This window comes from Lithobates pipiens, unplaced genomic scaffold, assembly GCF_037356315.1.
Source record: "Lithobates pipiens isolate NorthernLeopardFrog02 unplaced genomic scaffold, aLitPip1_a1.2 Scaffold_16, whole genome shotgun sequence".
NCBI lineage: Eukaryota > Metazoa > Chordata > Amphibia > Anura > Ranidae > Lithobates > Lithobates pipiens.
In genome coordinates, this window is record NW_027507748.1 from 261,264,063 (window position 1) to 261,290,303 (window position 26,241).

Consider the following 26,241-nt stretch of genomic DNA (forward strand, 5'->3'; position numbering starts at 1 on the left):
CGGGAGGCTGTCATGACAGAACGAGGGATTCTATGGCGTTTGTAGTTCCACACAAAGTTGAGGAGGTCCGCCTGCAATTTTTTCAGATGATGGTAAGGTATGGGGATAGGAAGGGTCTGGAAGAGGTAAAGGAGTTTCGGAAGGATCGTCATTTTCACCGACGCTATCCTACCAAAAAGGGAAAGCTGATGTTTCCGCCACCGGGAAAGCAGTTGCCTGACGGTGCCATACAGGGGCGGGAAGTTTGCCTGGTATAGGGAAGGAAATGTCGGGGTAATATGTATCCCCAGATATTTCAATGAGGAGGTTTTCCAATGGTATGGGAAAGCAGATCGTAGACGATCCACCTCCAGGGGTGGGATGTTTACTGGGAGGGCTTCTGATTTTGAGGCATTGATTTTATAACCCGATAGGGCACTGTAGCGATCGAGCTCTTTGTGTAAGTTGGGCAGGGAAACCAGAGGCTGGGTCAGGGTAAGGATCACATCGTCCGCGAACAGCGAAACCTTGAATTCCCCATCTCTGACCGGGATGCCCCTGATGTCCTGGTTCCGCCTAATGGACGCCGCCAGGGGTTCCACGCATAGGGCAAACAATAAGGGCGAGAGGGGGCATCCCTGGCGTGTGCCATTAGAAACCGAGAAGGTCGAGGAGGTAGCAAAGGGGGTCTTAACTTGCGAGGTCGGAGTAGAGTAAAGGTGCCGTATAGCCTGCAGGAACGGTCCCCTCATCCCCATGTGTGTCAGCGTGGCGAACAGGAAGGGCCACCCCAGTCTATCAAAGGCTTTTTCCGCATCCAGACTCAGGAGCAGAGACGGGATGCCCCCCCTATTCGCCACGTCGACCTTCCTGGTGTTATCACCTGCCTGACGAAGGGGGACAAACCCCACCTGATCTTTATGTACGAGGGAAGGGAGGACCTCATTGAGCCGCAGCGACAGGAGTTTTGTAAAGATTTTTAGGTCCGCATTCAAGAGCGCAATAGGCCTGTAGTTGGCACATAGGATGGGGTCCTTATCCGGTTTAGGAATCAGAGTAAGAAAGGAACGCTGCATGTCCGGAGGGACCGGGGTATGCTGCAGGAACGCATTAAACAGTCTGCTCATGTACGGGAGCAATAGGGGCAGGAACGATTTATAATATTCATAAGGCAGGCCATCTGGGCCCGAAGATTTATGAGCTGGTAACGACTTGATGGTCAATTCTATCTCCTCCTCTGAAATGGGTTTGTTCAAGGAGGCTAGGTCCTGGGATCGAAGGCAGGGGATCCCGCTGTCTGTCAGATAGCGGTGCATGCGTTGGGTGAGCTCAGCTGGCAAGGGATCACTAGGGATGTCGCGGCTGTTGTACAGCTCCTCGTAGAAGCTTGCAAATGTGTCAACTACCTTCTTAGGGTGGGAGACCACAATATTGGCCTTAGTCTTAATCTGATGTGGGGTGGACTGGAGGTTTTTATCTCCAAGTTTCCTCGCTAAAAGAGTGCGCTTTGTTGCCCCTGTCATAAAATGTCTGTCTAATCCTCAGGAGGGTCTTCTCCACCCGGCGGAGTGCCAGATCCCGGAGCACCACGTGGAGCTTCGTTATCTTGCGGAGGATGCGCAATGAGGGGGAGGCTTGCATAGCCCGTTCCAATTGCCCGAGCTCCCTTTCCGTACGCAGCTTAGTGGCCTCGACTTCTTTCTTCAGTGCAGAAGAGAGAGCCATACACTTACCGCGGATGACCGCTTTGTGAGCCTCCCACAACGTGGGGAGGGAAACATCGGGTGTTGCATTTTCAGCAAAATATTTCAAGGTCGAGACCAGTTCTTCTTGGGAAGGAGGATGTTGCAAGAGGAAAGTGTTCAGCTTCCAATTATAGGGCCTAATCACCGGGGCACCGAGGTCCAGTGTTAGTAGTATCGGGGCATGATCCGACCAAGAAAGTGGCAGGACCCGGGCACTCCGGACCTTCCTCAATGTAACGTTGTTAGTGAAAAAATCATCTATACGGTATGCAGTTGGTGAGGGGCCGAGTAATAGGTATATTGCCGGTCTACCGGCTGGAGGGCACGCCAGGCGTCAAAGAGCATATCGCCGGGTCAGTTGGCGAAAAAGTTTGGAGTCTCTAAGTGCTTTAGCCGAGGGCGGCCGGGGCACCGCCGCCAAGCGGTCCACTGTGGCTGAATGGGCCAGGTTAAAGTCACCCACCACCACTAGATAACCGTGGTCTGATTTAAATAATCATAGCAAGAGTTTAGAGAGAAAGCTGTGTTGATGAGTATTCGGGGCGTAAAGGGAACACAGGGTGATCGGATGGGATCTCCATGTGCCTTTAAGTATCAAGAATCCACCCCCGGGGTCACTGTAGTGATCAAGGTAGGTAAATGGGGCCCCTTGACGGATCAGGATAGCCACGCCCGCTCTCTTATGAGACCCTGAAGATAGATAAGCAAGAGGGAAATATCTAGAGGCAAAAGCAAAAGAACCTCCCTTATCGAAATGTGTTTCCTGAACCAGGACTATGTCTGCACCTGACTGCCTAAATTCCCTCAGTGCCAGATGCAGCTTCTTGTTTGAGTTTAAGCCATGAACATTTAAGGATAAAATTTTAGCCATCAGTCATGTCGGAGGGGGGGGGGGGGGGGATGTGGAAGCTAGTTCTTACCCGGTCACCGCCGCTCTTGGCGACCGCCAGGAGCATACTCGTTCCAGTAGAAGGGCCCGACAAGATACCGCTTGACAGCCGCAGATTCCCACACGGTGAAAGGGTAGGGAGGGGGAGGGGAGGGAGAGAGATAGAGAAAGAGAAAAGAAAAAAAGGTTAGAGCAACAAACAAAAGAACACATGTTAAGCAGGTAACTGTTATACAACCAAACGTACAACCATTTAAGACCATGAACAGGCATGGCGCTCAGGTCTGGTCGGATTCCCAGGGGGCCACCAGAACCCGAACCCGAAGGCCTGGGAGTCCAGCTCCCCCCGTCTGACTCTGCAATTGAAGTGGACGGGTAAAAATGGGGGGGAGCAGGGGAGATGCAAATGCGATACCAATCGCCAGACATCTCCTAGAGTCCCGGATACATTGCCCACGCATCCGGGGGAGGGGGGGGGGGCGACTCAAAAGTACCAGGGAACCCACTAACTTGGGTCTCCAATTCGTACCAGCCTAATTGTGACACGTCAATAAGAGGGCACCAAGAGGGACAAGAAATGAACTCAGGGGACAGTGCATACGGGCAGGATCGTACTGTCCAGACAACGGTCCAAAGGCCAACCAACAAACAAAACGGGCCTTATTCCCTTTCGCCACACGGGCAAACGGAATAAAAAAAGGGAAAAAAAGTATGAAAAAAGAGTTGCTGCACCATCCTTCAGCCATGTCCTTGACGAGCAGATTTTTTCGGTGCTTCCCGGTTTCGAGGTCGTTGGCGGGAGGGGACTTTTTGCCACAATGTCGGGGGGGGGGGGGGGGCGGGCTGAGTAGCCACTAGGTCCCAATCCGGCAGCTGGGGCGGACGGACGCCCAGATCTTCACAGAAGGCATGGAGGTCTTCAGGAAACCGCCAGGAGGCCGTCTTGCCTTGATGTTTAGCCGTGAGGGAAAATGGGAATCCCCAACGGTAAGGGATGGCAGCTTCTTGGAGGGTGCGGAGGAGCGGCTGGAGAATTCTACGTTTCTGTAGCGTAAGCCAAGAGAGGTCCGGAAAGAGTTGGACTGGCGTGTTCCGGAAGGTCACCACCCGAGCCAGGCGTGCCTGTCTCATTATGTCCTCCTTGATGTGGAACGAGGTGAGTCTGCAAATAACGTCCCTGGGACTTGATGTTGCGTTTTTGGGGTGCAAGGCCCGGTGCGCTCTGTCCATCTCAATAAACTTGGTAGGGGGTTCCCCAAGCAGTTCATTAAATATTTCCTGCAGAATAAATTGTAGATCTTCCGGGCCTTCCGCCTCCAGTATCCCCCTCACTCTTATGTTGTGCCTGCGCCCCCTGTTATCTAAGTCTTCCACATGGCGTTGCATATCTCTCAGGAGCACGCGGTGGTCGGCCCCCTGCGTTTGGGTCTTGTGAATCGCTATCTTGGTCTCTTGAATCTCCTCCTCAGCCATCTCCACCCGGTCGGCCAGGTTCCTGAGACCGGAGTGTAGCATTTGTATTTCCGCTCTACAGGTAGACTTGATATCTTCTATCAATTGCTTAAAGTCTTCTTTGGTAGGAATTGCTTGCAGGTAATGTTGCCATTGCGGATGTATGGGCGGCTGGGATGAGCCTCCCACGTTGCCTCCGGCTGGTTGCTGATGGGGAGGCGGTGCAGGCCCGAGACTCCCGGACCCGCTCGCCCGTGTAGAAGGGTCAGGTTCGGCATGTAGGCCCCACACCCCCTCCCAGACAGGCAAGGGGGCCGGACAGCTCCGGTCCTCCTCCCCACGCCCCGTGGCACAGTCAGTGGGGGTCGTGGAGCCCCTGCGGGGACGTTGCGGGCCGAGGGCCCATGGCGAGGCCAGCCTCTGAGTCTTGGGTGGAGGTGATCGTGTCTCCGGACTTAAGCGGGGCCCCCCCACGCCCCGGACTTGAGTGGGACAGCGGTTCCCCTGGTGGAGGGAGGGCAGGAAAGTCATTGTCATCCAGGGATGGGGGGGACCCCACTGAGCTTGTTGAGAGGAGGGGATCTGACAGCGCCCTGAGCAACCGGGGTAGTGCCAGTGAGCATTGTGTGCCGGTCGGGGGGGAGGGGAGCTGCTGCCCAAGTGAGTCTGGGGCCTTCCAGGCTCCATGCAGCCTCCTGCGTCCCCCCCATCCACCCCCATTGTCAAGGTCCCAGCCCGCAGCAGAGTGTGTGGGGGGCTCCTGGCCCCATCGATGCAGTACCTGGTCCCTGGTGGCTGTGCCTTGCCCCGAGGCCTGCGGCCGGACATGCGGGTGCTGGGCTCTGATGGTGGCGTGGCAGGCTTCAGGCCTAGTCCGGCGGCACGGGACGGGGCCGGGGGCGAACGTGCACTCACCCCCCCCGATGGGCGGACAGTAGCGCTGGAACCGGGTGGCGTCCTGGCTTCCTCGGGACCCGTAGGGCGGGTATTCTGCATGTCGGGTGCCGGGGATGAGGCCCGGGATGTCTCCGCAGCCGGCGCCATCTTGAGAGGCCCGCCGGACGGGAGATCCGCGGAGGAGAAGAACGCCCGGAGGCCTGTCACAGGACCCGGAGGGGCCGCGGAGGGTCCCCTGGAGGAGGCAGAGCGGGTAGCCCTCGATCTACCCATCGGATGGCGGCGGATGGTCCCTCAAGGCGCCGTTGTAGCTAGGCTGGTTGGAGAGCGAACAGCTTAAGCGTCCATTCGCCTCAACTTCCGGTCACGCCCCCTTGATGGTATTTGATTGCCTCTGCGATTTTTATTTTTTGCGATATAAATGGAAAGAGCGAAAATTTTGAAAAAAAATAAATAATTTTCTTCTTTTTGTTATAAGAAAAATCGAATAAACTAAATTTTAGTCATACATTGAGGGCAAAATTTATTCAGCCACATGTCTTTAGTAAAAAAAATGTCAATAAGCGTATATTTTTTGGTTTGCGCAAAAGTTATAGCGTCTACAAACTAGAGTACATTTTCTGGAATTTACAACAGCTTTTAATTTATGCCTGCCTATCTAATTTCTTGAGGTGCTAAAATGGCAGGGCAGTACAAACCCCCCCCCCCCCAAATGACCCCATTTTGGAAAGTAGACACCCTAAGGAAATTGCTGATGGGTATGTTGAGCCCATTGAATATTTATTTATTTTTTTTTGTCCTAAGGGATTGAATAATGACAAAAAATAAATAAAAAAAAAATTACAAAAAGTTGTCACTAAATGATATATTGCTCACACATGCCATGGTTGTATGTGGAATTGCACCCCAAAATATATTCCGCTACTTCTCCCGAGTATGGGGATACCACATGTGTGGGACTTTTTGGGAGTCTAGTCGTGCACGGCACCCCGAAAACCAATCACCACCTTCAGGATTTCTAAGGGTGCAAATTTTTGATTTCACTCCTCACTACCTATCAGTTTCGAAGGCCATAAAATGCCAAAATAGCACAAAACCCCCCAAAATGACCCAATTTTGGAAAGTAGACACCCCAAGCTATTTACTGAGAGGCATGTTGAGTCCATGGAATATTTTATATTTTGCCACAATATTACAAACTTTTTTTTTTTTTGCACAAAGTTGTCACTAAATGATATATTGCTCACACATGCTATGGGCATAAGTCAAATTACACCCCAAAATAAATTCTGCTGCTTCTCCCGAGTACGGGGATACCACATGTGGGGGACTTTTTGGGAGCCTAGCCACGTACGGGACCCCGAAAACCAAGCACTGCCTTCCGGATTTAAATATAAAATGCTACCAAAAAAACTGTTAGCGATCGCAGGGATCAGGCCTGACTCTGCGATCGCTGCAGTTATGTGTTTAGTGTTTTGTAAGTGACAGTGATCGATCGATACTGCAATTGGGTGGGCTGGGAAGAGGGGCAAAACGCAGGTGCTAGCAGGTATCTGGGCTGATTCCGCTAACAATAAGTTTTTTTGGAACCCTGAACTGCTGGGGACGCTAGTATAGATCTGATCAGATATTGATCTGTTCAGATTCTATACCACTACAGGAGGTTTATGCTTTGCGTGTGGGCGTTAGCGGTACTGGCACTAACCTAGCGCTGCCTGGGGCGACGCAGACCCTGACCCTAAAACCTAATTGATATCACCCGCCGGGTGATCAGGGGGTTAAACCTTTATTGGGTAATAAATGGTGGGTGCCCTGATGCTATAAAAAGCAAACTAACCAGAGTCACCCATAACACTTATACGGTGATCAGTGGTGAAAGGGTTAACTAGGGGCAATCAGGGGGTTCAAATTTTTATTAGGTAGTATATGGGGGACCCTGGCGCTATATAAAAACCTGACTGGGAACCTAAATAACTAACTGGCTAACCAGCGTCACCAGTGACACTTATACTGTGATCGCTGGTGAAAGGGTTAACTAGGGGCAATCAGGGGGTTAAAACCATTATTGGGTAGTATATCGGGGTACCTAGCGCTATAAAAACCAGGCGGTGAACCTAAAAAAATAACTAGCTACCTAGCGACACTAATGCAGCCATCAGAAAAATGATCGCTTGGTGACACTGGCAAAAGGGGTGAAAGGGTTAACTAGGGGCAATCAGGGGGTTAAATATTTATTGGGGGGTGATAGGGGGCTACCCTGGACCTAACACTAACTGCCCTGACAGTTTTAACTGTTACAACTGACACTGAATGCAGTGATCAGTAAAGAAATGATCAATGCAATCAGTGACACTGTGACTGGGGGGGTGATCGGGGGGGTGGTTTTTGTACCTATGTGTCAGTGTAGTGTTTTGGTGCACTTACTTTTAGTCTTCTCCTCGTAGTCCGGTCAAAAAGACCGCCCGAGGAGAATGACATCACTTCCTCCTTCCTGTGTAAACAATACACAATGGGAGGAAGCTTGTCATTGGCCAGGAGCGATCCAGAGGGGGTGGCCAGAAACCAACGGCCATCCCCTCATCACGGATCGCTCCTGGAGCGAACTGGACCGCCGTATCCAGCGGGAGGGGGTCCGATCGGACCCCCCCACCCGCTGGAAGGCAGGCACGTACATCTACGTGCTTTGTGCCTGCCTGTGCCATTGTGATGACGTACAATGGCAATACGGCGGTCCTTAAGTGGTTAAGGTCTTTTCAAAAAACAGTCAAGGCCATAGGGCTGTGACAATCAGTCTAGGGGGACCAGGGATACCTCACGGGGAGAGTCATCAGGCCCATAAGTACACGGCAGATGGGGCAACAGCAACAATGCAAAGTAGCATAGAACTTGTTTAAGGAAGGACATTCCATAAACCGGGGTAAACCTTCAACCTTCATTCATTCTGGAGGCTAGAGAGTCCAGGTATTTTCTTCTTTTGCAGTAGAGCCCATAAAGCCTGTTCATTGAAAAGTGTAGCTGATGGTTCTCGTAGGGGCACAATTGAAGGGGTAGTACTCGCTGTAGCCTGCATGTGCTTTGTGAGGAGCAGCGGTGCGCCGGGTATGGCAACTTGGTATTGGGAGGTCTGTGTGTCTCCCAGAGCCCACTGTGTGGAGCTGCCTAGTTTGCCTCCAGGGCTACCCAGTGATGTGAGGGACAGCGAGCGGGCGAGGCAGGGGGAGTGATCGCTCTATTGAGAGAAGGGGGCATATCATTGCCATGATCATACCTTGCTCCCCCTCTGTTTTGCAGGCTGGCTGGGTTCCGTCCTCATAGCTGGTGTCTGCACCATCTTGGCTGGGACCAGAGTAGTTGCGGCCGTCTGTATCGGTATCAGGATTTTCTCCATGCTGGCGTGAGAGCCTCTCGTTTGGAGGTATTGCTTCCTCAGGTTCCTGAGCCGTGTGGAGATGCGATGTTATGCGGGTAAGCTGCTGGGGAGCCTCAGTCTGGGAGCCCAAAGAAGACTCTTCTTCACTCCTCCATGCCGAGACCATGCCCCCAGCATTTTACTTTTAAACGTGCTTCTTCTCCAGTGCCAGGGGCAGCAGCCTCCAGGCAGTCATGACGGTCTCCTCCATCGGATTCAAGAGGTGAACCTCAGGGTCAGTCCCAGGGCCAAAAGAGGACCTGGGGGAGGAAACCCACAGAACAAAATACTAAAGCCTCCTTATGAAGGGACGCCCCCGCCAGCTCAAGTTGGGGGAAGGCTTCTACAATTTTCAAGGTTCTTGCAGGAACAATGTCAAGACAGATGGATGGCTTCCTGAATTTCTCTAGCTTACAAACTGGAGTTCCGAGAGTTCCCGTCTCCTCGGTTTCTCAGATCAAACGTTCCCAGAGATCCAGTGAAAAGAAGCCTCTTTCTAGCTTTGGCTCATCTCTTATCTCAAGGAGTGATATCGGACGTCTGCTTGGAAGAGCGAGGTTTGGGCTTTTTATTCAAACCTATTCACGGTTCCAAAACAAAACGGGGATGTCAGACCCATTTTAGATCTCAATGTCTAAACCAGTTTTTAAATATCTGCTCCTTTTTGCATGGAGTCAAATCCGATAAGTAGTCTGCGTCCTACAGGGGGGAGAACTTCTGCCGTGAATTGACCTCAAGGATGCTTATTTCCCTGTGCCGCTTTTCCCTATCATCAGAAATTTATACGCTTCGAGGTAGAAAATCGTAATTTTCCATTTTTAGCTCTACCTTTTTGGTCTGACTACTGCAGCTCAAGTATTTACAAAGGTCCTGGCTCCTCCTTTAGCCAGGTTAAGGGCCAAAGGTATAACAATACTAGCCTACTTAGACGATCTACTAGATCAATCGGTAGCCCGCTTAAACCAAACTTTGGTCACTGCAGTCAGCTACCTGGAAGGCCTAAGTTGGATTCTCAACCTAGAGAAATCCTCCTTAAAAACCATCAAGGAGATTGCAGTACTTGGGGATGATCATGGATAAAGCTCAGAAGAGGGTGTTTCTGCCCCAGGAAAGGAGAAGTTCCAAAAGAACTGATTCAATTGGTCAAAACAAAGAATCCTTCATTTCGACTTTGCATGAAATTGTTGGGAAAGATGGTGTCTTCCTTTGAGGCAGTAACTTATGCGCAGTTTCATTCAAAACTGTTACAATACAGTATTCTGTCTACTTGGAACAATAAGGTCCAAGCTCTGGACTTCCCAATACGTTTTTCCCCCAATGTGCATCAGAGCCTCAATTGGTGGTTGATATCCAAGAATCTTCAAAAAGTGAAATCCTTTCTACCAGTCACCTGGAAGGTGGTAACAGATCTAGGCTGGGGAGCAGTCCTGGAAGAAGCATCTGTCCAGGGGAAATGGTCCAAACCAGAGAAGACCTTGGCCATCAATATTCTAGAGATTCGAGCAGTGCGCCTGGCTCTGGAGGCCTAGATGCTCAGACTACGGAATTATCCTGTCGGGATTCAATCACACAGTGCCACAGCAGTGGCCTACATCAATCACCAAGGGGGCATGAGAAGTCGTGCGGCCCAGAGAGGTGAATTGTATTTTCTTGGGCAGAAAGCAACATTCCTTGCCCATCAGCAATTTTCATTCCAGGGATAGAGAATTGGCACACTGACTACTTGGGTCGCCAACAATTGTTCTCGGGAGAATTGGTCCCTTCATCCTGGCATCTTTGTCAATATGTCAAAAATGGGGAGTTTCAGTTGTTGATCTGTTTGCATCCAGGTTTAACAAGATTGACAACTTTGTGTCAAGGACAAGGGATCCAATGGCATGCGGAACAGATGCCTTATACTTTCCATGGGATCAGTTCTCATTTCCCTCCTGTTCTGCTTCCACAGCTTCTTCACAGGATCAAACAAGAAGGGAAGGAGGTGCTTCTTGTAGCCCCAGTAGTTTCTTCTGTGGTTAATGCTAGGAAGCCGGCCTCCAGAATCTTACTAGGGTCTGGAAGGCATATGTCTCCTGGTGTGAATCCAGGGATTAGCACCCCAGAAAATGTCATAGGTAGGATCCTTGAATTCCTACAGATGGGATTAGAGATGAAGCTGGCCTTGAGCACCATCAAGGGCCAGGTGTCGGCCTTATCGGGATTTTTTTCCACTTGCTTCACACTCTGGTTCGTAACTTTATTCAGAGGGTAACACGGATTAATCCCCAAGTTAGATCACCCCTGAACCCGTGGGTTTTAAATTTTAGTCCTGTCTGCTTTACAAAACAGCAGTTTGAGCAAACTGCCTTGGTCAGATCCCTTGGTCCTCTTGACGAGGACAATAGTTTTCTTGGTTGCCATATCTTCTGCAAGAAAGGATCAGCGTTGGCTGCTCTTTTTTGTAAAGAGCCATATTTGATTATTCGTAAGGATAAGGTTGTATTGTGACCTCATCCTAATTTCCTGCTGAACGTGGTATCAGGTTTTCATTTAAACCAGGATATTGTTCTGCCTTAATTTTTTCCAGAAGCTCGTTCTGTGGAAAAAGTCATTACATTCTCTTGATGTAGTGAGGGCGGTCAAGGTCTATTTGAAAGCGACCGCTCAGATTCGTAAAACAGATGTTTTGTTTGTGCTGCCATAAGGACCTAAGAGAGGATAGACAGCATTGAAGTCTACAATTTTCTAAATGGATTGGTCAAGTGATTGTTCAAGCTTATGGTTTAAAGTGGAACATTCCTCCTTTTACATATTAAAGCGCACTCCAACAGGGCTGTTAGTACTTCTTGGGCAGTGCATCACCAAGCCTAAATGGGCTCAGATCTGCAAGGCTGCGACTTGATCTTCAGTCTATACATTTACCAGATTCTATCAAGTAGATGTAAAAGGTCAGGAGGATATTGCCTTTGAGCGCAGTGTACTGCAGGCTGTAGTATGAGTCTACTAGTCTCATGGTGCCCTACTTTTGTTGTCTCCCTCCCTTCAGTTGCCATTACTATGGGATATCCCACATATAACTGCTACGGCTTCATGTCCCGTGATGTATGATAAGAAAATAGGATTTTTATAACAGCTTACCTGTAAAATCCTTTTCTTTGAAGTACATCACGGGACACAGAAGTCCCTCCCTCCTTTGGTATACACGTGTATTGCTTGGCTACAAAACTGAGGTACTCCCAGCAATTTTCAAGTCTTGCCACAGAATGTCAATTTTTATTTATGGTAATTTATTCATTCTACCACATGAATATGCTTTGATCCAAACCATGCCATTGTAGCTCTAGCTGTATGTTTAGGGTCCTTGCCCTGCTTGAATGGGAACCTCTGTTCCAGTCTCAGGTCTTTTTTTACAGACTCTAACAGGTTTTCTTCTTAGAATGCAAAGCTGGTAGAGACATGAACCAAAAAGACTTGCAGCTGTAATTGAAACGAAAAGGTGGTTCTACAAAGTACTGACTGGGGGGGGGGGCCGAATCCAAATGCATGCCACACTTTTGATATATTTATTTGTATTTTGGCTCCATCCATCTTCCCATCAACTCTGACCATCTTCCTTGTCCCTGCTGAAGAAAAGCATCCCCAGAACATGATGTGGCCACCACCATGTTTCATGGTGAGGATGGTGTGTTCAGGGTAATGTGCAGTGTTGGTGTTTCACCACACACAGTATTTAGATTTTAGGCCAAAAAGTTCATTTCTGGTGTCTGACCAGGTCACCTTCTTCCACGTTTGCTGTGTCCCCCACATGGCTTCTCGCAATCTGCAAATGGGACTTATGGCTTTCTTTCAATAATGGCTTCCTTCTTCCCACCAAAGTCCATATTTGTGGAGTGCTCCACTAATAGTTGTCCTGTGGACAGATTCTCCCACCTGAGCTGTGGATCTCTGTAGATCCTCCAGAGTTACCATGGGCCTCTTCTTGGCTGTTAAACTTATTTATTTCTTTTTTTAAATTCTTTATTTATGGAAAAACAAGGTAATAACAGTACACATATTTTTATACAGAGGAAAGAAAACATTTTGTTTGCACTGTCAGCATATCACAACCTTTCAGAAAGTGTGGGTAACATGAAAAGTTATAACGGTTTGTTAGGACTTCAATATTCCCAATGTGGGAAGCCAATCACCAGATTATGGTGCTCATTGTGTCCCGTGTGATGGCAGTTTTGGTTTGTCAGTGAGTAATGGGAGATTGCTTGTGACCTATGGGTCATCAATCCTTTTGAGAATGAAGAGAGAGTAAAAGATATAGTGAGAATAGGCGAAAAAGGCAAGAAGAGAATAAAGAGGAGAAAAGACACATCGGGGGAGAGGGTTTGGGGAAGGAGTGGGGGGGGGGGGGGGGGGGTATTCCTTTCCGTCAGGCCCTCCCTCCATTTTTAACCTGGATTTCCAGGTCCCCAGGTACTTATGTTGTCAGCCTTGCATACTCCATAGAATAGAATAGAAAGAATTCAAGCCAATAATACCACTTTTTGAGGAACTGTTCCCTGAGACCCCTGTCAGTTGCCACCAGGTCCTCCATTCTTTGTATTTCAGTTATCATCTTCAACCATATTGCCACTCCCGGAGGCTCCGTCCGCTTCCAGAAAAGGGAATTCATGTTTTCGCTGCCGTGACCAGTGAGGGCAGGACAGATTTTCTATATACTTTGCCCCCGACTCCCGAGTTCTTTCTAATACACCACCACAACATACGGAGCAATCTCCACTCTGTGAAATTCTGTATAATGTGGTGGACCTCTGTCCAATAGGGGGTCAGGAGCCTGCAGGACCAGAAGATGTGAAGAGGGGTGCCCGCTGGGCTCTCAAGGCCCATACTAATAGTTTACCACACTTGTTACTGTGCTCATAGAAGGTACGTTTGCATTTTGCAATAGCTTCTTTAGCCCTGAACAAGGCCAGTGAGCTCAGTTGGTTTCCCAGGGTTGTAAGTTCCTGTAACACCCGAGTGACTAGGGATTGTTTGTGTGTGGCCCCTAGAGCCCTGATTTTTCCTAGGTCTAAGGTTTGCAGGGCCCCTGCCTTATTGATGCTGGTGCCTATTTTTATTAGAAGACCCCTGATAGTGCACTTTAGAGCTGCAACTAACGATTAAATTGTCTGTCGACTAATCTATCGATTATTTTTTCGATTAGTCAACGACTATCCGATTATTTTTTTTATTTTATTTTTTAATGAATCTAGTGTGTTCTTTTTGTGATTAGATAATAATCCTTTGGATAACTTTACAAAAAAATGATACGTACAACTTCTAAATATAATATTTCAACTTTTATTACATTTTTTCCAAAAAGTACTTCAATGTGGTAAAGTTTTTACAGTATAAAAAAGTGCCAAAAATAAAATGTAAACACTTTAGCATCAGGCACGAATAATGGTTATGCCATTGCCATTAATTCAGAGCCTGAAGCATTAAAAAAAATGCTATATAAAAATGCTACAAAAGCACTGCTGCTCTGCACTGCTGCTCATGCTCAACACTGTGTAGTGTGTACAAAACACATGAAAGACATAATATACCAAAATAAAGTGCCCAAAAATAAAAAGGTAATGCTTTAGGGCATGAGGCATGAAAATTCCATATAAATTCTGCCTAACACTTTGCAAAAGATGCATTCTGAAGGCATTGTGTGTTACCTTACTACTCAACCACACATAATGCCTTCAGAATGCATCTTTTGCAAAGTGTTAGGCAGAATTTATATGGCATTATGCCTCTTGACCTAAAGTGTTATTGTTTAACACCACAAAAATGCTGGTCAACATACAATAACACTATGTATTGTAATCATCTTTGATTTAATTAAATACATAGTGTTATTGTAGAGAGTGCTGATTGAGCAGTATTTATGTGTCGTGTTACTTTAATTCTAATGCAAAACATACCTGAGGAGGTAACATAGTTTTCAAGAAGGAGGCGGAGCCATATCCACAAAAGCACTGCTGCTCGAGTCTGAACTGCTGCTCAACACTGTGTTTGCAAAAAAAAACACAAGTGGCAAAAAATACAAGGTAACGCTTTAGGGCATGAGGCATGAAAAATGCCATATAAATTCTGCCTAACACTTTGCAAAAGATGCATTCAGAAGGCATTGTGCAACAATGTGTGGTACTAACTAACCTTACTACTCAACCGCACATAATGCCTTCAGATCAGAATGCATATTTTGCAAAGTGTTAGGCAGAATTTATATGGTATTATGCCTCTTGACCTAAAGTGTTTAACGCCACAAAAATGCTGGTCAACATACAATAACACTATGTAATTGTAATCATTGATGATTGAATATATAGTGTTATTGTAGAGTCAGAGTGCTGATTGAGCAGTATTTTTGTGGTGTGTTACTTTAATTGTAATGTAAAACATACCTGAGGAGGTAACCGTTTTCAAGGAAGGAAGCAAGGAGGAACCAAGCCCACCAAAAGCACTGCTCAACACTGTGGCTGTGCAAAAATATGGCCAATACAACACTGAAGGCAGCCATGAGCCATCTCAACATAAATACACTAATACAGCCCAACAAGAACACAACAGTCATGACAAGTGCAAAAGGTTGGGGGCCTGTGTTACTTCCTCCATTACAATGCTATATTTTAGCATTGCGATGGAGGAAGGTTAGCATATCAACATGCTCTGATGTTAGGCTTGCTCTTTTTTTAGTAACAATGTTGCCAGCAGCTGAGAAAAGCCTTTCAGATGGGGTTGATGTTGCAGGCACAGACAAGTAACTCTTTGCCAGCATGGCCAAGATGGGAAACCTCTTTTCATTTTCCTTCCACCATTTCAGCGGATTTTCTTCCTTTAGAATAGCCTGCTCACTGAAATACATGTGTATCTCATTCCGCACAACTTCACTGTGGGTTTCTTGATCTTGGATGTGACCAGTGTCATCCTCGCCATTACTGTGGTGGTCATCTGAATCTGAAGAACCGAGCAAAGTGTCTAACAGAGACACTTGCCTCTTCTCAGAAAATGTCATGTCTGCACTGGTTGACCGTTGTTCCTCACATCGATGTTGCGTTTGCTCTTCCTCGTATCTTCTTTTCACTTCAAGAGCAAGAGCTTGGACCTTGAGGTGAACTTTTAAACTGTCCTCTGCTGGCAGGAATTTTAGTTTGTGGAATCTGGGGTCCAGGGCTGCTGCAATAAGACATATATATTTTCTCCACCATCATCTCTGAATTTAGTTTCCCGCTCCCATCTTGATGTCATCTCCTGTGCAGCAACACTTTGGAAAGCTTTAACTGCTGCTGTCTTGCAAATTGTGCTCTGTATGGATTTCTGGAGGCCCTTTACCAGAGGAGGTAGAGCTGAAGCAGTCACATAGGACTCTCCACTCAAGAAAACAGTAGCACACTCAAATGGCTTCAGGACTTGTTCCACTTCCTCAAGTAAGCTCCACTGATCATGTTTTAAATCCAGGAAGCGCTTCCCTCATGGTGTGACATCAGGATCGGAAAGAGTTGCAGTCACAGGCCACCTCTGTTCAAGCAGGCGGCTGATCATGTGTAAAGTACTGTTCCATCTTACGGATACATCATTTATTAGTGTGTGCTCAGGGGTACCCATTTGTTGCTGCTTTGCTTTAAGCTTTGTAGTGGCCAGCTCACTTTTTTTAAAATGTTCCACAAGGCACTTTGCTGCCCTCAGGGTCTTGCTGATCTGGGGATCCCTCAGGGCGTGGTTGACAACTAACTGCAATGTATGACCAGCACACCTGAGAGAAGAGATGCCATGCTTTTCTTCCAAAATACGCAGAGCAGCGACAACATTTGCAGCGTTATCATGGACAATTACATTTACATTGGCCATGGATATCTCAAACTTTTCAGCTGCTTTTTCCACCCAGTTAGCAATGTTTTCAGCTGTGTGCCGATCTTCAAGTGGCATAGTGGTCAGATTGTACGATGTAAGATTCCAGTCTTCATTGATGAAGTGGCATGTGACACCCAAGTATGCCTCTGTGGCAATGCTGGTCCATGCGTCTGTGGTGAGAGCTATTTTTGATTTCACATCTTTGAGTGATGCTTTCAATCTTTCAAAATTCTCCTCATATTTCTTCTTCATCAGCTTAGTGAAATGGGACCTGGAGGGAAGTGTGTATCCTGGGTAAAACGTGTTGATCATCTCACGAAATCCTTGACCGTCTACAATAGAAAGAGGTCTCATATCTTTTACAATCATGTTGAGTATGCTATTGGTATATGCAACGGCCATTTGGGGTGAGCAAACAGTGACATCCTTTTTATGGAAGAAGAACTCCTGTACACAGCTTTGCCTCTTCCTGAGAAAAAAAAAAAAAGACACAATAATAATTAACATTTAGGAACCTGAACCAAGTTTAACCAACATGAATGCTCAATGCTGCTAATAATGTACTTGTACTGCATATTTAAAAGAGGGCACGGGTAGTGTAGTAAATGTCTGTCTGCAATTAAATTAATATTATAATTATATTGTTGCTGCTCTGTGTATTGGAAGAAAAGCATGGCATCTCTTCTCTCAGCTCATACATTGCAGGAAGTTGTCAAACCATGCGCTGAGGGATCCCCAGATCAGCAAGACGGCTGCAGTGCAAAAAGTGCCTTGTGAATGTGAAACATTAAAAAAAAACATGAGATGGCCACTAAAAGAAATTAGCAAAGCAGCACAGCAACAAATACCCCTGGCCCCTGAGCATGCACTAATAATGATGTATCTTACTTACTAGCAGTAGCAGCATGAGCAATAATATATTAATAAATATTGACCACAAATTACTCCCAAAATGAACAAAATACTAGTAAGTAAGTAGTAAGTACTTACAAAGATGGCTCGTCGTTTTGAGGCCGTAGTGCGCCAAGATGTTTTCTTCTGAGGTGCTCGTGCATCACAGTAGTGCTGCCGTGGTACGCCAGTTCGGTTTTGCAGAGGGAACAAAGGACCATTTTATCTGGCCTCTGTTTAAAGAATTCCCATACCTTTGAAAGTCGTGGTCTGGATTTTCGTGCTGCACCGGAACTTTTTTCCCATTCCTGGGAGTGGGAGCAGGAGCAGCAGCTGCCGCCGCCATTACCGCCATTTACCCGCGACATGACACGTGCGTGACGCGTCGACGCCATTTACGCACGTCGACGAATTTTCTTAGTCGACGTAGTCGATTACGTCGACGCGTCGTGGCAGCTCTAGTGCACTTGTGGGCTTCCTAGACTATCAGTGGATCACTACCCATTTCCGTGTTGGAGAAAAAGTTCCTCAACTCTCTAGAGACCTCTTCTACCACCTCGGGCAGTGTATCGTTGAGCTTCTGTTGCCATTGTTTATGCACTGGGTCCAAGATTTCTATATCTACGAAGACTAGGGCATAGTCTGAGAAAGTGATGGGCCCTATGGAGGCTTTTTTTACTGTAGAGCACATCGATTGGGGTATCATGAGAAGATCGATTCTAGTATAAGAATCATGAGGGTGCGAGTAGAAAGTATAGTCCCTTTGAGTTGGGTTCAAAACCCTCCATACGTCCACCAAGTGGAAAGCGTAGAAGTTGAGAGAGGCGACAGAGACAAGGGTAGGAGGGATTCAGAGGAGCGGAAGGAGGGGCAGTAGAGAGAAACAAGTTTCAGGAGGGCACTGAGAAATTGGCAAGGCCTGATGGCTAAAACGCCAATGGCGTTTGCGAGACTTGGTTTCAATACACCCCTAGGGCTCTTGATCTGGGACCCAGAGGGGCGTTTACCTAATGTGGGGAAGTGACTGGGCACAACGGGGTCAGGAGCTCCCTAACCAAACCCAAAGCATTAAAAGGAAAAAAATAAAAACCTCAGTGAGGAAAAACACTAAAACATTAACCGCTTTAACCAAGAAGTGAATTGGAGGTCATAGCTTGTAGATTTCATGAAGGACCCACTCCACCCGCCAAACACCAACTACCTTGTTAAGATGGCTTTGAGACATTTTCACTTTATCAGTTTTGCATAGTGGGTACATTGCAGGTGGTGGGCGCCTTGCTAACTATCAACAAAAGAGTAAAACACTACAGTGATGATCAGGGCTACAGGCATATCTGCGCAACGGGAACTAGAGGAATGTTTCAGCATCAGCAGTACCTTCATTGTAGTGCTCCGCGTCTCCATCACACCATTCAAACAAGCACCCGATGCACAATCCAGTGCTGGCCGCCGCCTTTGCAAACACCGTTAACCGCCCCCAGCCAGATACCCGCCAGGAGGGCCCTTCTTCGACAGGGGACAAGGGGTCCAAGACAGGGAGGCTGTTACTCTAATTTAATGCTCCCCTTGCCTGGCTTGTCGGTTTTAGGTGGATGGCCATGTCTTGGTAAGTTTGCAGTTGTGCCATACGCTTTCTATTTTCGGATGGATTGAACAGTGCTCCGTGAGATGTTCACAGCTTGGGATATTTTTTTTTTTATTTTTTTTTTTATTTTTTTTTATAACCTAACCCTGCTTTAAACTTCTCCAACTTTTATCCCTGACCTGTCTGGTGTGTCCCTTTTGCCTTCGCTATACTGTTTGTTCACTAAGGTTCTCTAACCACCCTCTGAGGACTTCACAGAACAGCTGTATTTATACGGAGATTAAATTACGCACAGGTGGACACTATTTAGTAGTTACATGGCTTCTGAAGGCTCTTGGTTCCACTAGACTTTAGTTGGGGGTATCCGAGTAAAGGGGGCTGAATATAAATGCACGCTACACTTTTCAGATATTTTATTTGTAAAAAAAATCTAAATCCTTTTTCTTCCACTTCACAATTATGTGCCACTTTGTGTTGGTCTATGACATAAAATACATTTGTTTCTGGTTGTAACATGACAAAATGTGGAAAATTTCAAGGGGTATGAATACTTTTTCAAGGCACTGTACAAAACATCTGTTGTGTTAATCAAAGTCCTCTCTAGCCAGAAAAGCTGCTCCAGTTTCATATACAGTAAGTTTCTGCCAATTTGTGTTTTATCTACGCTAATGTAAGCCTAATATTTTTTTTTTTTAGGTTGTACTTGTCCTAACTACTTTCAAGCTTCCATTCATTATCGTTACATATGGACAGTCAAAGCTGTACAGGAGGTGAGTAGTCCTCCTCCTTCTCCTCCTTCTCCTCCTTCTCCTCCTTCTCCTCCTTCTCCTTCTTCTCCTTCTTCTCCTTCTTCTCCTTCTTCTCCTTCTTCTCCTTCTTCTCCTTCTCCTCCTTCTCCTCCTTCTCCTCCTTCTCCTCCTTCTCCTCCTTCTCCTCCTTCTCCTCCTTCTCCTCCTTCTCCTCCTTCTCCTCCTTCTCCTCCTTCTCCTCCTTCTCCTCCTTCTCCTTCTCCTTCTCCTTCTCCTTCTCCTTCTCCTCCTTCTCCTTTTTTTATATTTAGCATTCTAATAGTAGTTTTGGTGGTATATGACATGAAAGCAGTGCTTGTCTCTTTATCTTCTGTTGCCTCAAGGTCCCCTCTGCAGAGATGGGGTCTGTGGGTTTAACCCTTGTGTTGCCACTGACATATACTATACGCCAGCGGTGAGGGTTATAATTATTTGTGCTGCTCCCATTTTATGCAGTAAATATATGCTAAATTCCAAAACTGAAATAATAACAATGTGTTCTTTTAAAGTGCTTGTGTAATATCGCAAACCTAAAGTTTAGGTTCACTATAAAAAAAAATAGTGACACAATCCTAGCTTCGGTGCTATAAATACAAACGCACATCTCACAATGAAATATGAGACCATATATAATATGTACTGTGTTTAACACAAACTTCAGTGACTCCATATACAATGTGATCGTTTATTTACAGGTAACCATAAATGTTGCTCTTTATCTCACGCATAGCAAGACAGTGATGAGCATAACATATAAACCAAAACAATGCACGATAGACGCAGATTATGTGCTAGAACATTATTCCCGAGCTCTCTGATCTTTTTATAGAATGCATATGCTTATGGATTTGCTCACATTGTAAACTTTACCCACCCAATCTTAACACCATATTTAAAAATGTCACCAGAAAAGATTTAATATTTATATTTTTTGGACATTTATGTCTTTTTTTTTTTTTTTTTTTTTTTTTTTTTTATATTTTCATTTAACAGTATTAAAAGCTTGAAGTTGCCATTATATATTCATATCTAAAATAATATCAAAACAGTTTAAACTCATGAATGCTGTCTTGTGGAAAAAAGGATAGGTAATAATCTCCCCTTCGGCTTCTTACTCCCAATCTTTATTAAAAAAAAAAAGTATATTCTACCCTATGATGCCAATAATCTACATCCTTTTTGTAAAATGCATAAAGAAATGAAAAAACATTAAAAACGGGAAGATTATTAGAAAGTAACCAAATCCTACACTAAAAACTAGTAATCCACTAATAAAGCAATTGGTATCAAATTCCAAAATGTGTCCTGTTGGTGTTGGGGTCTGCAACTCAAAAATCCACATAGATTCGCTTTGACTAAAATCGTGTTCCTGCTCATCCAGTGTCGTTTGTAAGTTTTAAAATTATTTAACCTAAACGTTGGATTTGTGACATTACACAAGTGCTTTTAACACATTTGTTAATTCTGTTTTGGAGGTCAGCATGTTCTTTTTACTGCATAAAAGGGAGCAGCACTGCACTTATCTTCCTTGCAGATGTGGGAACACCTTATTAGTGTTAGCAGCAGCCACCACCAAATGGCACACAGGGCAGTGGCAAGTGCATATGTGTTTTTCAACGCTGTTGTTCAGTGGGGATTTTGCACACCACCTTGGACCCCGATGTCTCATTAAAGAGAACTTGTCCCCTATGTGATATAAAGGGGTGTGTGTGTGTGTGTGTGTGTGTGTGTGTGTGTGTGTGTGTGTGTGTGTGTGTGTGTGTGTGTGTGTGTGGGTGGTTTTTTTTGATCCTTCTCTCCTATCCCCCCCCCCCCCCCCCCCCCCCCAAGCACTAAGAACCGCCCCAAGGTACCTGAACACACCCATAAGGGGCCACTACATACAAAAATGTGGCTTGCTCTATTTATGTTACATGTCGTGCACGTGGGAGTGAGCAATAATTCCAGAAACATTATTTAGTTTAATCTCTTAAGAGATGCAGGGGCTTTTAAAGCATTGCATATGGAAATTATACAGTACTAAAGTTTTCTGGCACACAATTTTAAAGGGCTTGTAAACCCTTGCCGTTTTTCTCCTTAAGGCCGCGTACACACGGGCGGACTGTTCGCCCAACTTAGTCCGCTGAACAGTGTTTCAGCGGACAGTCCGCTCGTGTGTGGGCTTCAGCGGACTGTTTCAGCGGACAGTCTGACGAACAAAGTCTTACGGAATTTCCGTAAGACAGTCCGTTCAAACTTGGTTTTGTCCGTCCAAACTTGGTTTCAGCGGACAGTCCGCTCGTGTGTAGGCAAGTTGGACGGACTAAGTATCGCGCATGCTCAGAAAGGGTTTACACGGCCGAAGGTTGCATTGCAGTGTATAGGACGTCGTTTTTCTAGTCCCGTCGTACGTGCTGTACACGTCATCACGCACGTTTTCAGCGGACTGTTCGTTCATCGTGTGTGGTCAAGTCCGTTCATGCTAATTTTGAACGGACTGTTTGTCGGATTGTTTGACGAACTTAGTTGGGCGAACAGTCCGCCCGTGTGTACGCGGCCTAATGCATTCTATGTATTAAGGTGAAAAATTTTTTTTAATGCAGCAGAACCCCCTATTACTTAAGCCCCCTAAATTTGCGTGACTGGCACATGCACACCAGCTCCAGCCAATGTCTCGTTGACCGATTGATGGCAGCGCAGCCATTGGCATCAGCTGCTGTCAATCAAATCCAAGGATGTGTGTGGTGGGGTCGAGTCATACATTCGGCGGCTATGGAATCAGGAGCTTGCCCGAAAGGTAACCCTCTAGGGAGAGTGCTTCTTTTAGGGGGTTATCTGATGTGTGGAAGAGCCGCCGGGGGTCCCCAGAAGATGAGGTTTGGGGCCACTCTATGCAAAGCGAGCTACACAGTGGAGACAAGTATGATATGTTTGTTTAAAAACCTTTACAATCACTTTAACTCTTGACCCATTGCATATCTACTTGCTAGTGCAACCTCCTCTTTAATCACTTGATCTCCAGAAGGTTTTACCCCCTTCATGACCAGGGATTTTTGTTTGCTATTCAGCACTGTGCTACTTTAACTGACAATTGCATGGTCATGCAACACTAAGCAAAGGAACTTATATCATTGTTTTCACACAAATAGAACTTCCTTTAAGTGATATTTGATCACCGCTGGGTTTTTTATTTATATAAACAAAAAGGCCAAATTTAACCACTTAAAGAGGAAGGCCGGTTTAAAAAAAATAAAATAAGTCAGCAGCTGCAAACACTGTAGCGGCTGACTTAATAAGCACACTTACCTGTCCAGGGCGTCCGCGATGTCGGCCGACCCGTCCCTTGGCTCTCGGGTCCCGGCGCCGCCATTCTATCTAAGATAAACAGGCAGTGGAGCCTTGCGGCTTTACTGCCCGTTTCCTACTGCGCATGCGCGAGTCGCACAGCGCTTTGTGAATGGGGCGCGCCTGTGTTCTGGGACACACAGTTCCCAGAACACATCGTGACCCATTACCCAGAAGACGCCGCACGGAGGAGAGAAGAAAGAAGATCTCCGCGGAGGAGGAAGAGGCACATTAGGATGATGTGCCTAGCAACAGGCATTTCTGGTAGATTTAAAAAAATAAATTTTTCTTTTTTTTTCTTTCTAATTTTAAATGTATTTTTTTTCTTCAGGTGGCCCTCCACTTTATGGACCACCGCATGGCAATGTACGTCGGCAGAATGGCACCGACAGGCACAAGCACGTACATGTACGTGCTTGCCTTCCAGAGGGTGGGGGGTCCGATCGGACCCCCTCCCGCTGGCTGCGGCGGTCTGTTTCGCTGGCTGGTTTCTGGCCATCCCCTCTCGATCGCTCCTGGCGAATGAGAAGCTTCCCCCGCCTGTGTAGTGTAAACACAGGCAGGGAGGAAGTGATGTCATTCTCCTCGGGGCGGTGTTTTTGACCGGACTGCGAGGAGAACACATAGTAAGTGTGCACCAACACTACACTGACATGTAGGGTACACATAGGCACACAAATCCCCCACCGAACGCCCCCCGATTTCGCCCCCCCCCCTCCCAGTCACAGTGTCACTGATTGCAGTGATCATTTATTTACTGATCACTGCATTTAGTGTCAGTTGTGACAGTAAAAACTGTCAAGGCAGTTAGTGTTAGGTCCAGGGGTAGCCCCCCACCCCCCTCCCCCTCATAAAGGTTTAACCCCCTGATTGCCCCTAGAGTTAACCCTTTCACCCCCTTTTGCCAGTGTCACTAAGCAATCGTTTTTCTGATCGCTGCATTAGTGTCACTGGTGCCGCTAGGTAGCTAGTTATTTTTTTAGGTTCCCCGTCAGGTTTTTATATAGCGTCAGGTACCCCCATATACTACCTAATAAAGATTTTAACCCCCTGATTGCCCCTAGTTAACCATTTCACCAGTGATCACCGTATAAGTGTTACGGGTGACGCTGGTTAGTTTGCTTTTTTATAGCATCAGGGCACCCACCATTTATTACCCAATAAAGGTTTAACCCCCTGATCACCTGGCGGGTGATATCAATTAAGTTTTAGGGTCGGGGTCTGCGTCGCCCCAGGCAGCGCTAGGTTAGTGCCAGTACCGCTAACACCCACGCGCATAGCATACACCTCCCGTAGTGGTATAGTATCTGAACAGATCAATATCTGATCAGATCTATACTAGCGTCCCCAGCAGTTTAGGGTTCCAAAAAAACACATAGTTAGCGGGATCAGCCCAGATACCTGCTAGCACCTGTGTTTTTTGCCCCTCCGCCCAGCCCACCCAAGTGCAGTATCGATCGATCACTGTCACTTACAAAACACTAAACACATAACTGCAGCATTCGCAGAGTCAGGCTTGATCCCTGCGATCGCTAACAGTTTTTTTTTTGGTAGCGTTTTATATTTAAATCCTGAAGGCAGTGCTTGGTTTTCAGGGTCCCGTACATGGCTAGGCTCCCAAAAAGTCCCCCACGTGTGGTATCCCCGTACTCGGGAGAAGCAGCGGAATTTATTTTGGGGTGTAATTTCACTTATGCCCATAGCATGTGTGAGCAATATATCATTTAGTGACAAAAAAAAATAAAAAAAATTGTAATATTCCTGCAACTTGTGCCAAAATATTTAATGGACTCAACATGCCTCTCAGTAAATAGCTTAGGGTGTCTACTTTCCAAAATGGGGTCATTGGGGGGGGGGGGGGGGGGGGGGGGTTTGTGCTATTTTGCCATTTTATGGCCTTCGAAACTGTGATAGGTAGTGAGGAGTGAAATCACAAATTTACACCATTAGAAATCCTGAAGGCAGTGATTGGTTTTCGGGTGCCGTACGCGGCTAGACTCCCAAAAAGTCTCACATATGTGGTATCCTCGTACTCAGGAGAAGCAGCAGAATATATTTTGGGGTGCAATTCCACATATAACTATGGCATGTGTGAGCAATATATCATTTAGTGACAACTTTGTAAACTTTTTTTTTTTTTTGTGTCATTCAATCACTTGGGACAAAAAAAAAAATTCAATGGGCTCAACATGCCCCTCAGCAATTTCCTTGTGGTGTCTACTTTCCAAAATGGGGTCATTTGGGGGGGGGGGGGGGGGTTGTACTGCACTGCCATTTTAGCACCTCAAGAAATGAGATAGGCAGTCATAAATTAAAAGCTGTATAAATTCCAGAAAATGTACTCTAGTTTGTAGACGCTATAACTTTTGCGCAAACCAATAAATATATGCTTATTGACATTTTTTTTACTAAAGACACGTGGCTGAATACATTTTGGCCTAAATGTATGACTAAAATTTAGTTCATTCGATTTTTCTTATAACAAAAAGTAGAAAATATCTTTTTTTTTATTTATTTTTTTTTTTTTCAGTCTTTTTTTCCCTTTATCGTAAAAAATAAATATCGCAGAGGCAATCAAATACCATCAAAAGAAAGCTCTATTTGTGGGAAGAAAAAGACGCAAATTTTGTTTGGGTACAACATTGCATGACCGTGCAATTACCAGTTAAAGCAGTGCAGTGCGAAATTGTAAAAAGACCTCTGGTCCTTAGGCTGACAATTGGTCCAGGCAAATTCTGACATTTCTCTACTACATATAAAAACTCATAATTTTTTTTTGTTTATAGAAAATTACATAGAATCCCCAAACATTATAAATATTTTAGCAAAGACCCTAGAAAATACAATGGCGGTCGTTGCAACGTTTTATCACGCATGGTATTTGCACAGCAATTTCTTTATCGTACACCATAGGACAGTCTCAAGTAATTACTTGGTGGGTTATAGGCATACCTTCAGGTGTTGACACTGGTATAACCAATACAGGAAGTTGACTCCCCTATATAACCCCTCTTCCTTCCAGGAGCACTCAGTTTTTTTGCCAGTGCTCTGTGGAGCTCCAGGAGGGATCCATCTATGTCGCCGGCAGTTATTCCCAGGAGAATGGTCTCTTCGCCACAAGGTGTTTCAGGCTGTTTGCCAAAGATGGGGGACTCCGGACATAGACCTTCTAGCGTCCAGATTCAACACTAAGCTAGTCAACATTTGCATCCAGGACAGGGGACCCACTCACATACGGAACAGATGCGTTGGTGACCCCGTGGGATCAGTTTTTACTGATCTATGCACTTTTCCCCGATTCAGTTGCTACCTCAAGTTCTTTGCAGGATCAAGCTGGAAAGAAAATTGGTAATGCTGGTAGCACCAGCATGGCCCAGAAGGTCATGGTACGCAGAGATCGTAAGGATTGCAGTGGAGGGTCCAGGGCT

General features: G+C 46.2%; 1 protein-coding gene across 1 annotated transcript in view; it reads left to right on the top strand.

Moving 5' to 3' along the window:
* The window catches only part of SORT1 (sortilin 1), a 234,401-nt gene that overhangs the window by 45,302 nt on the left and 162,858 nt on the right, over positions 1-26,241 (top strand). Inside the window, exon 3 of the mRNA XM_077481349.1 lies at positions 19,398-19,471. Coding sequence (XP_077337475.1) covers positions 19,398-19,471 — 74 coding nt within the window. The remainder of the gene's footprint in view (positions 1-19,397; positions 19,472-26,241) is intronic.